This window comes from Mycteria americana, chromosome 3 (genome assembly GCF_035582795.1).
Source record: "Mycteria americana isolate JAX WOST 10 ecotype Jacksonville Zoo and Gardens chromosome 3, USCA_MyAme_1.0, whole genome shotgun sequence".
Lineage (NCBI taxonomy): Eukaryota > Metazoa > Chordata > Aves > Ciconiiformes > Ciconiidae > Mycteria > Mycteria americana.
Genome location: NC_134367.1, coordinates 110,011,623 through 110,023,866, shown reverse-complemented (window position 1 = coordinate 110,023,866; position 12,244 = coordinate 110,011,623). Strand labels below are relative to the sequence as shown.

The window sequence follows — 12,244 nt, the reverse complement described above, 5'->3', positions numbered from 1 at the left end:
ATTTTTTAAATGAGAGGGTTATTTGAATTATAAATAAAATATATATTGAACAATTCTTTAATTAAGGATGCAAAACCATAAATGCAGAACAAAGGAAATGACAGAATTAATGATGCCTCCACAACTACATTGAGAGAGTACATATTACAGGCTTCCATTGTGGTCACAAAATACCTGTTCTTCAGAGCGGAGAGCTGTTACTTGACAGGCAGTCATCCATCCCCCCCGAAATTTGCTATGTGGTTGTATGCTCTTTGTTTATTGCATAATATTCAATTTTTTTTTCTCTGATATTCATCAACACACAATCTTTCACAAACAGTAAGATAGGATTTTTCAAGAGCCTAGTCAGATTAGATGGTGATATCTCTATTTTACATAATAACAAATAATGCATTGAGGGAGTAAGAATTTTACTTAAAGTATTCATTTTTGATGCCTGGTTTACTTTGATTTTTCAGAACATTTAGTAATTCTAAACACAGGTCTGATTGATTTTATTTAGAGCTTAAACATCCAGCATTTTTTGGCAAAGACCAGTATATTGAATTACCTGTCAAATATTGAGGAATGCAAAGTTTAAGCTTGACTGTCAGAAGTGTATTTTTAATTGACTTGTCTCCAGCTCTGTGACAGCGTGAGGGATGGAGTCTAAGCAGCATTCTGCTTTATAAGCGTAAGACCACCTTTCTCCTTCTCCTGTGTTAGCCTTTCAGGTTTTCTAAATATCACAAAACTTTTTTTCTGTGTGATCTTGATTTCCTCCCAGAGCATTTCCACCCTCTTTGCTAGGTAGAATGGGAGTCCTATAGTAAAGATTTTACTGACTGTGCTACAAGAATTGCATCAGAATTCCAGTGCACAGCAGGACAAATTAAAGTTCAATATATTACTTTGCTGCTAGTATAATAATATTTAAACATAGGGTGGTTTACTGAAATTCTTGCGATGAGAAAGAATGGTAATAGAAAAAAATAATGGCCATATCTTGATGTGGTATGGAAGTGTTGCCCAGATCTGCAGTGGGTGTTTCATGAATGCAGGGATTATTTTTCATCTGAGTCTGGGGAGGGAAAAAACAGAACTACTCTTGTATGTTTGGGAAAGATATTTTATTTCTCTCTTTGATTTTAAAGTTCCTGTTGAAGAATCTTTTGTGGTAGCTGTAGCCAAAGATGGCTGGATGATCTCCACTTGACCTAGATGAGAACAGATTACTTTTTTTTTTTTTTCCCAAGATGAATAGGATCCAGAATACTGTGTCTGTCTATACCATAGTACCGGAATTTGTGGACATGCTTCTCATTCTTGGAAAATGCCAGATTCTTAACTTGTACTTACAGATGTTGGCACTTAACTGTTCATCGGGAAAAACATGTTAAAAATGTTCTGAGGGAGTGAAAACTGAATCTTAACTGTTAAAACTGAGAAGGGTATTTGTGGCTTATATTTCTTACATTACCTTAACTAATGTTCTGTGGTTCAGCTGCTATCACTGTCGACTACAGTGTTTTGCCCCCAGTTTCCTCCAGAGAGTTGGCAGAAACTGCAACAAAGCTTTCTTGTGCTGTTTTGCCGATCTTAGGTGGGTGGAGAGGAGAGATTTCTTTTCCATCTCCTCTCAATTAAATTAGGCTTTAAGCAGCTCTGCCTTGCGGATTGTCAATTATTTCTCCTTTGTTTTGAGAAAGACTGTTTATTTTGGGAGGACTATTCTTTCACACCTCCTTTCTGGAGTTTTTTGAAACCTCCAGTTTTGGTCTATCTTAACTCAAAAATGCTATTTACACATTTCATAATCACAGATGATAGAAGCCAGTGGAAAATAAATACTTTGGGTTTGGGCTGAGCCTGTAAAATAAAAACACTTGTTAAATTCCTTCCAGGAATTTAACAGCAATTTCGAAACTGCAGAATGCTTTTAAAAACAAAGCTATTGATCTATTATTCTGCTTTGTTCTTTTTAAAATTTTTTCTTTTTTTTTTTTTTTTTTAAGGACAGCGTTAGGAAGAATTGGAGAGCCTTCTGGTGTTCAGCTAAGTGACAGTCTCTTAGGTTATGTGGTTTTTCTCCTTTACATGGGAAAGCTCTGTATATATTTTTGTAATTATTTTTAACTAGTGAAGGAAAGCGGGCTTTGTCTTGAAATGGCAAGCAGCTAGTTTCCCATGGTGGTTGTTTTCTTTTCCAATCTATTTCCTTCATAATGAACTTTCACCATTGCCGTTGACAATTCTGGTGGATACAGCTTTTAATTTCTTTATCTTTGGCTTGACGTGGTATTTTACATTGAACAATGCAGTGGGCAGAAAGCTGGGTTTGCTGTGTGATACCTGGATCACTAAGGAAGCACATTTTGTAATTCCTTTGGGAAGTAAGAAATGGATATCTTACTGAGACCTGCCAGTCGAGGATAGAGTCTTCCATCTGAGCAGAGTTTGCCAGCCCGTTTATCCAAAAAGCAGCTATGGCATCAGTGAGGCACCAAGAGGAATTCCTAGACGCTGTCCTGTTCTGTTTTGTTTTCTATTTAAATCCAGTTGTGGGGACCCTTTTTCAATTGCTACTCCAAGTCTGCAGCACTTTCTTTAAACAGTCAATATGATCTTCATCTCACTTGGGTTTAATTTCAGCCCATGCCTACGCCTGGTTCGCTGCAGTGTTCTGCTGGGGAGGGAAAGGGGCACTAGCAGGTGAGGGAGGGGGAAGGAGCTCACCTCGAGCTCCCCCTCCCCTGCAGCCAGCAGGTTAGCCCTGAAAAATCTGAATTTCAGGGCTAGCCCTGCCCAAACTCTGCAGACAGAGACTGGGAGCTGGAGGGAGTGAGAGCAAGGCAGGAGCATGAGACTAACTTTGCAAATAAAGCATCCAATACTGCTGTTGTATTATTTTGATGTTGTTTGGTATCACGTGTATAACCCAGTACAGTTTAGTGCTGTGATTATCAACGATGCCACTGTCCTCCCTGTGTCAGCTCTTCAGGAGATGGACTTTTATCTCCAAGAGTTGAAAAATTAAACCCCTTGGTATTAAATGTGCTGTAAGTAATGCTAGTAACTGCTTCCACCTCATAAATATGATCAACAGACTGTTGGAGCTCAATGTCACTACTGCAGAACCCATTGTTTTGCCTCTATTCTGCTGGACAGTTGTTGTAATTGTAATAAAATCCTCCCTTTTCAGGGCTGGGGGGTAGGTCGTATGCTCCTCTGTATGCCTGGCTTGGCAGCTGCAGTCCTGCTGACTGTTTTTCTGTGTGCTTAACCTGTTACTTCAGGTGAAGTTCTAGTCAAATTTCCACTGGAAAAAAATTTAAATTTCAAACGCTTGTGGAATTCTCCTTTTACTGATTTTTATTGTTTGAATGCATTATAAGCATAAATAGAATGAATGCCTAGAACATAAAATGTGGGGAAAGACCCACAGAGACTTAAATAACTTGAAGGAATAGTCATGACAGGTTCACCTTGCTTGAAAAAACAGCTGAGCTTACTACTTCAGTACATTGGTTACCCCTGAGGCTGAATTGGGAGATTGGTTTTTCTTGCCACGTGTAACTGATTGAATAAGTGCAAGAAATTTTGCCAGGAGGGTGGTGGTGCAGTTTTCCCAGGCAGGGTAAGATCAGAAGTATTGGCCAGGTCGGGTGGCTAATATTTTTGTAGAACAGTTTTTATAGGTAAAGTCTTGCCTATCCATCTCCTCCACGGTGATTGATAGCAACATAGAATATTTTTCAGAGTAACCTCCTCCACCGACTCTATGGACTTGTCAGCTTGTGGCCATAGAGAACATACTGGCAAATTTGAGTTTTATATAATGAACTTCAGTTCCTGCTGAGTTAAAAATCCAGGAGGAGCCAGGGGACTTGCTGCCCACACTTACCCTCTGGTTCGGAGGAGGAAGAATTGGATTTGGCACAGCAAACTGCTGGTCCCTAATCTGTATCACACATGGCTAGCAACCTTGAAAAGAGAGGTGTGCGTGGAAAAAAATCAGCTCTCCCTCTGTGTATTTCTGTAGGTTGAATGAAGTACCAACAGAAATGTGCACGTTGCCTTTTGCTCTTGAAAAGCTGCAAAGACAGTGTGTCATTCTGGTATCAAGGAACAAGGAAACTGCAGCTCCTTCTGAAAAAAGAGGGTGGTATTTTCTGTTAGCTTCATGATGATTCTGTTTAGGGGGATGGGGATGTAAACAGGGGAGGGCTGTGTACCTGTATGTTTTAAGAGCTGCATTGCAGGGACCCCTTTGAGCACATCGCATTTTGAAAACCGTTCCCTGACCTTAGAGTTTGCTGTCTTTATAACAGCTCATATGACATTGCCAAACTAGTTGCAAAAAGTCTGCCTGTTAACCTCATAGTCTGGAAAGCTGGATGTATGAAACGGCTGTCTGAAGATATGCCTTCCAAGACCCTTGGCCAGGCCAAGTTTTCTGTACTTAAGATTGCGGTTGCCACAAGAACAGCAGATGTTTGCACAGCAGACAAACAACATTGATGATAAAGCAAATTGACCTTTTTTGGAACAAGCTATTTGAAGCACATTCCTAGGGCAATTCTCTCTTTCTTTCTTTTTTTTTTTTTCTTTTCTTGGATTGTATCTTTCTTCATAAAAGTGCTTGGCTATACATTGACATGTCTGTTGCTAGAGGTGATAAAAAATTTAAAGAGAAGGGTTTACAAACTTTTCCACTAACACTGATACTACAAATCGTTAAACCTAATCCAAACCTATTTTTGTCGGCTGTATTTTACTGAAGTAGTTATAATGCTGTTTATTTTTCCAGTGTCCCTATGGGAACCCTGGAAGATTCCAAAATGTAATAATTAAAGAATGACAGGCCTTTCCTTACAATATAAAGTGAGGAAGAGTTTTGTGGTTTAAACAGCTATGCTGTTGCTTGTTAGCAAGATATTTTGCCTTGTACTCTAGCCAGGCCTATAATGGTCAAAAAATGTTCGAGAACTACACGTTTGTTTTCAATCAGTTGTTTTTCAAGTTAAAAGGCTTTAATGGCTTGTTTTAATTTGTTCAGTAGTATTCATCAGTATTAATATTTGTATTAAATCACTTGGTGCAGTACAGCTGAGGCTGTCCCAGTAAGGCAGTACATTTTGTTGTCACTTATTTTTCCAATTGCAAGACCTTTCTTCTAAGGTATAAAAGATTAATTGAAAATTTGGGGAATCTCTGTGAACTTGAGTAAAATGCTTCTTTTTAAATTACATTTTAAAAGTATATCTGTATTTTAATTGTACAATTAAATATTTTGAATAAATTTATAATAAATTTAAAGTAAAAATACCACTAAAATAAGTCAAAATCTCAGTGTCATATGACTGCATCTTTACTATTTGGACCTAAAACCTAATTTTTTTAAGCATAAACTGATGTTCCCGTAGTTGTAACAAATGTAAGTCCTGGTAGAGAATTGATTCCTGGCATCTGAGGAATTTTAGAAAAACTGACTAAGTTCAGACTTTGCAACCTCTGCGACTTTTAAAGGATTTCATCCATTGTACCACTAACATCAATAGAGGTGTGCTGTACTGCTTAACAGGAGAAACATAAGACCCTGCATTTTTGCGTCGTTGTTTTTCAGATGTGATTTACAATGCTAACTTAAGGACTGGGACAAAAAAGTTTTGTGGGTTTTTTTAGGTATTAAAAATACAGGTAGCTTGTGTCTTGACTCAGTTCATAAAATTGCTTTGCTGAATAGTAGGCAGTAGGCTTTTGGACAAGGATTTTGTAGTGCCTTGAAGGGGTGTGTGTTAATATCAAAATTCTAAACTGAATCATGGGTTATATATATCGGTGTTGGGGTTTGGTTTTTTTTTAGTTCCTAACATTAGAAAGCAAAAATAGTGAATTCTAGGAGAACCCAAATCGGGTTTCTTAAATGTGTTTAGGTATAATTTGGTTGTTATGTAGTGTCATTTGCTTTTGGACCTTTTGAAAACCAATTCTCATGTCTGTTTAGAAACATTTATTTTCAACAAATTGTTCTGCAACATGATGCCTGTTACAAGTCTTCACTGCAAATAAAGCTGTACTAATTCCATCAGCCTCTGTATAAACAGAAGTGGACGTAGATGAGTCCCTGTACCGTGAAAGCATCAGCTAAAAAGGTGTTTGTGGACCACATAAAATGGCTACCTTATGTTGCGCTTTTTTGTTGTTGTTGTTTCTTGATCCAAGTATGTGATGGTCAATGCCTTGTCTGTTACAAAAATACTGTCCCTGTTTTATAGACGTGAAACCGTGAGTGAAGTATCTGAAGTTACTTGTTTAGGATCATTGACGAAGACTGCCTTTGAGCCAGAAATTGAACTTGCGTCTTCTGAGACCCATTCTAGTCCTGTGTACACTGGGTTATACAACCTTCTTTTGTGGGCAACTTTTATGAACTGAAGCTTCTGTTTTAGTAATAGATTTAATTTGTGTAAAGTATTAAACATGATTTTAAAATAATTATTTTTAAAAGAACTCCTTTTCCTGCTTGATTATTTAAAGTTGCGGGTTTTTTCTTTTTTTGCCCCCAAGTTTGTGTTATGTGTTTTTTGAGGTAGAGATATCAGTAACTTGAATGTTTTGCGTGCACGCAGAGAGCGTGTATTAATGAACATGGACTGGTTAGTTGTAGTGCTGAATGGGGCTGAAAGAGGGAACAGTTCTCCTAATACTGTTTCATTGCAAAGAACACTGGGATTACCTGGCTGGAGGACAATACTTTATTTTGCTTACTGTTTTCAAAGATAGTATAAAAGAGGGGAAAAAAGGAGAGGGAAATGAAGCTTAACTTTATATATGTGGGGTTTTTCCATTGGATATGTTGTTAATGTTGAGTACAACTGTTCTCGCTTCCAGAAGCCAAGAATTAACTGTTAAGTTTCCTCTATCTTGAAAAAGTGGTCTCCAAAAATATTGCATGATACATCATCTAGGCCAGTATTGGCCTTCCAGACGTCATTCCATCAGCATTTTAGTTTTTCATTGAATACAATGTTGTTTTGCTGTTTGGCAGAGAAATTAATATTGTCCAAAGTGAACTCCTCATTGTATTATACTTTGCTTTTTGCAACTAGAGTTAACAACATATAGCACAGATGTAGTGGATGTCTAACTCAAAAAACTGTAGAAAAATATAGTCAGCTTGACTTTTCTTTTTTCTTTTTTCTTTTTTTTTCTTTTTTCCCCCCTTTTTTTCTTAAAATTAAAAAAAAGCAAAAGCAGGCTTACTTCATAAACTGTCTCTCACAGCAGTTTTGGCTTAGTTCTTACTGGTCATTATTTCCAGCTTTAAACTTTGTTATATTACATTAGGGAATATAGGTATATAAGTAAAATGGCCTGTTGTTTTCAGGGCTCTGATTACATATATTGTATGTTACTGCCACCTTGTTTGGTTTTTGTGTTTTTGGTGTGCAGTTTTTTGTTTCTTGGTTGTTTGGTTTTGGTTTGGTTTGTTTGTTTGTTTTAAATGATTGATATTTTCCTTTGTTTCAGCCAAACCTTTTACATCTAAAGTGAAACAGATGCGACTACATAAAGAAGATTTTGAAATCCTGAAGGTGATCGGTCGAGGAGCCTTTGGGGAGGTATGTATGTGAAGGAGGTGGAAGGAAGGGTTTGCATACGCTCTTGCAAATCTGCAGCACTGATGAGACACAGTTAATAGCAATATACTGATGTACGGGTTTTACATTATTTAAGCATAATGGATGTTGTAGGCCTATCTAATGTTTGATGCAAGTACATTTCGATTTATACATTCTTTGACAGCTCTTTTTAGTTCTTTTAAATTTTGAGAGAAGGCAAGTTCACATGGATTAAAAGACTATGTTTCAACTGCCTGATGATAAATCATTTGCTTGACTGTAATTCTTTCCAGTCAGCAGGTGGAGGCCAGTGAGTTACTGATGGTAGAAAGATCTAGCCATTTCTAATCATCCTAATAACTAAATAGTCTGAAAGTAGTTTTCAGCAACTTAAATAGCCAAATACTGATATTGACATTCTAAGAACACAGAGAAATCTCTCTATTCCTCTCACTTCATTTCCTATTTTTAATGAATGTTTGAATATTTTTCCTGTATTTCTTTTAAAGAGTTTAGCAAACGTTGGTGTCTTTTTCAGTTGTCACCTACTGCTATCGAACTATACAATTTTTTGCTGCTTCTGATTAAGCCATCTCTTATTTGAAGTCATCAAACAAGGCTGTTGATCACTGGGTTTTATACTAGGCATGTCAGATTATATAGGTTGAGGAAACTTGAATAAATAAACATTAGCTTTTTGCCCTTTCTTTTTTTATATTAGGTGCATGTACTTTTTTCTTCATGCAGGACCCTATGTATGTAGAAAGAGCAACCTAATGTATAACAGTGCCTTGAATTTTTGATAGCCAAATATACTACAGATGGGGATAGTATGTAAAGCTTCTGCAGAAAGTACTCCATACTGCCTGAAAATACAGTGAACTGAAACCCAAAGTATAAGAAAAAGATTTTTCTGAGCGATGTCTTCATTGCTTTTGGAACTGGATTTTTTTTTTTTTTTCCCAATTCTCTTCGGTATGAGAGCATCTCTGGAAGCCCTGTGGCATGTGGCAGAGAAGAGTTGGTTTCAGGTTCACTTACATGTTTGCATCATGTGTGAAAATTAGTCTTCACTAGTCTGGTTATGGAAGAATAGACTGCTATAGGTAGTATGTAAGGAACAGGACTTTTTACTGTAGTCACTACTGTATGTACTCCGATGATGCCTACATGCAAATATCATCATTAGGCAACTGTAAAAGTAACAATAAAAGAGTAGTGTTTATTTGGCTACTTTATCACTTTTGGTTGGTTTTGCTCCATCTGGAGTAATGCTTCTTTATAAAGGAGACTGAAGGCTGAAGTTACTCATGGATAATTTATCTTTAGTCTGAACCTCTGCCACAAAGAGAATGTTGCATTCTCCGTTTTGATGTAAATGTTTCTGCTTAAAACATCAGCTTTTCTCAGTGCTGCCATAGTAGTTGCAGCTGGGTTCATGTACAGATTGTGTAAGATGCAAGAAAAATCACTGATGTGGGTGCTTTCTTGTCAGAAGAATCATATGTGAAACCTGTCTTATTTTGTGTTTTTAAGAGAAGTAATTTTTGTCTGCTAAATCAGCATCAAACTCCACAGCAGCTAAACCACAAAAAAAACGTAGTTCTTTCTCAGGAAGCTTCTTTGCGGTGAATCATCCCATGAACAGTGAGAGCGTAACTTTCCCCATGCTCTTCTAGGCACAGTCTGTGTAATCGGTTAGTTCTCCTCTGTTAGGAACAGTGTTTCTTTCTAATTCCTTATCTGAGAAAGATAGCATGACTCTACTTAATTGTCAAAATCTTCAGTAAGGGGAAAACTGAAGTTCTCTCAGTAAAGATGTTTGGGTTTGTGTGTTCTTAAAGTAGGACTTACTAAATATTTGCAAGGATATATGTTAAAATTCTCTTACTAGCTTAAAGAAGTTTCAAGTCCTACCCAGACATTTGTCTAAGAAAACAAGTTCTGTATGAAATTACTAATTTTCCTTTAAAATACTTAGTAAATATCTGAGCAAGGCTGAAAAAAGGACCACCAAATTTTACTGCTACTTAAGCCACCAAAACCTGTATTAATATTAAATTGCAAAATACTTGTATGATTCAGTAGACTACAGTAGTTTACTGAGACAGATTAAGAAATCTGGAAGAATGTATTTTCTTTCCAGCAAACTATAAATGAGACCAAGCTCTAGGTTACTGGGAGGAGTAATTTTTGTCTCCTGAATCAACATAATTCTGAAATTCTGTAGACTACAAAGTTAGTGCAAGTTTTCTTTGGCACAGTCTCAGACTTGTTCTTATTTTGATTTTACGCTACTCAATTTCTTCAATTTGCATAGTCAAGAAATATTTCCCTTTTTGTTTTTACAAGTTTGATGTAGACAAAAAGTAGTTTAAACTAGTAATTCCTTATAACTATAAGAGTTCATTGTTCCTAGTTTTCTTTTTCCCCCTCACCCTGCTTGCTGCCAGTCTGAGAATGCTTCATTTTTGTCCAGTTAATGACATGCCCCTTCCCTCTGCATGCATACATTTACTTACTGAAAATTTTATGTGATGGAGTGCTGTCTCTAGAAAACACAGATGTTTTGCTTGGAGGAGGAGGATTATCCTAGTAAAATTAATGATGTGGGCATCAAGTGTTTCATTGTGCTGGCTTCGGGCAGCATGGTTTGAAAAATTTACACAACTCTAAACAAGAAGACTTGGGAGTTGAATGCTGCTAGGAAAGGTGAAGCAACTGGGCAACAGCTCTTAGCGGTGTCTCTCAGCAGTATAAAAGTGCAGCTTATTGAAGGTTCTAGCTAATGCCACATTTTTCACTTCATTCTATTATTGCTTAAAAAAAAACAAAAAGAAAGTTCAGTGCTTGCTTATGCAAGCAAAAGTTATGTCATTATGTTGTTGATATTTCAAAGATGATGAATTTTGTGGTTCTGAGAACTAGTTAGTTACTCCTAAATTTTGGCATCCGGTTATGAACAGTAACATTCCCTCTTCCTGTTTCTGGAGGGCTGCCTACTCTTGACAAACAAGAAAACCAATGCTCAGTCCTTTTTTAAAAAAAAAGACAAAAACATATATATATATATATATATATATATATATAAATTTTCCCTTTTTTCTTTTTCTTTCTTTTAATTTTGATTTTAATAGCTTCTGTTTTAGCTTGCCTTTTTTTTTTTTCTCCCTCTATAAGGCTATTGCTTTTTAAGCAAAGGAAATATGCAGACATGTACCTTGGAGACAAGTAGCCAAGTTTGGGGCAGAAGGTGTCTGACAGCATGCCAGACTGTACTGCTGTTTGTGGGAAATACAGAAAACTGTTGAAAGAATGGGGACAAACACCCGATCTGACTAAACCAAGATGTTTACATCAGCACATACCAATCATTTTTTGTTGGGCTGCTCACAGGAAAATATAAATTTAAAAAAACCCCAACCTTTAAAAGTCTAATTTTAAGAAATTCCAGTAGCAACACACTTCAGGATAACTAGACAGGAATGATTACCCTTTCTTCTGTCTTGACAGCTTCATAGGGGAAGGGAGAAGATCAGAACACCACTCTGTGTGTATTTGGGCCTTTGTATACATAGTATACACCTCTCTGTGTGTGTAAACATTGCCTGGGTCTGTAATCATGTTTCAGAATTTTTTGTTACAATTAGAAACTGAGTCAGACTGCTCATTGCTGAAGTGTCAGGTTTTCTTTCACAGTCCCAAAATAACATTTTAGAATTTACTTTCATAAAGCAGTGAGACACCACCCCCCCCCCCCCCCCCCAAGATGCTGTGATTGCAGAAAAATGATTATGTTTGTGATCTTTTTTTGCGTGGGTGTGGTGGTTATTGATATGGAATAACATTAATGGCTTTCACAGACTAAAAGGCTGCTTCTGACTGATTGTAAACACAGCTGGTAAACATGAGTCTATTTTTGTTCTTTAGTCACTCTTCAATGCTATTACACATTCACAGAAAGGTACCAAGCCTGTGATCTTGTCATTGAAGCCCTGCACTCCAGCTGATAACCAAAGGCAGTGCTGTAGCTCTTTTGGTTGTGTCCAAGTGAATGCTCTATAGGAGACTGCAGATTTAGGCAGCTGTGCAATTAACGTATGTCTTTCAGCAACCAAGTCTTTTGCAGAATAACACAGCCTTTCACTTGAGCATGCTACAGGCAAGAAATGAAATGCTGAAGTTGGACTTGAAATACACGTATTATCTTATGCCTCTGGCTGCCTATACTACAACGGTTAATGGTGGGGAAAAACTTACTTTTCACGCTGGGCAGCAGCAGTCTAGTCAGCTCTAGGACCAACCTTTTAATTTTTCCCCTACAACAGTCACAAAACCATTAAAGGTCTTTAGGACAGAATTACATTGTAGCTTCATACCACAGACATTTCATACCACATACATTCAGAGGGGGTCCCTGTCATCCAAGATATGATACAGTTTGAGCACTGACTAGTTTCAATGTTAAGGCTTTCTCCTCCTGCCATTTCTCATTAGAAATCAGTTCAGATATGGCTTGTCAGAGTTTCAAGCTAGCTTTAGCTTGAAAGTAGGAGACTCAAGATTCAAAGATGCATTGTGGGTTATGTATCACTGCAGAGGATTCATCTTTCTCTCCTAAGGAAAATTGTGATGCT

At 37.1% G+C, this 12,244-nt stretch overlaps 1 protein-coding gene across 7 annotated transcripts in view; it reads left to right on the top strand.

Moving 5' to 3' along the window:
• CDC42BPA (CDC42 binding protein kinase alpha) overlaps positions 1 to 12,244 on the top strand; it is a 193,859-nt gene that overhangs the window by 55,863 nt on the left and 125,752 nt on the right. For all 7 annotated transcript variants that reach the window (XR_012774874.1, XM_075496543.1, XM_075496539.1 and 4 more), the window contains exon 3: positions 7,516 to 7,607. Coding sequence is in view for 6 of the 7 variants with exons in the window: in XM_075496543.1 (XP_075352658.1) it covers positions 7,516 to 7,607 (92 nt within the window). In the remaining variant the exon portion in view is untranslated. The remainder of the gene's footprint in view (positions 1 to 7,515; positions 7,608 to 12,244) is intronic.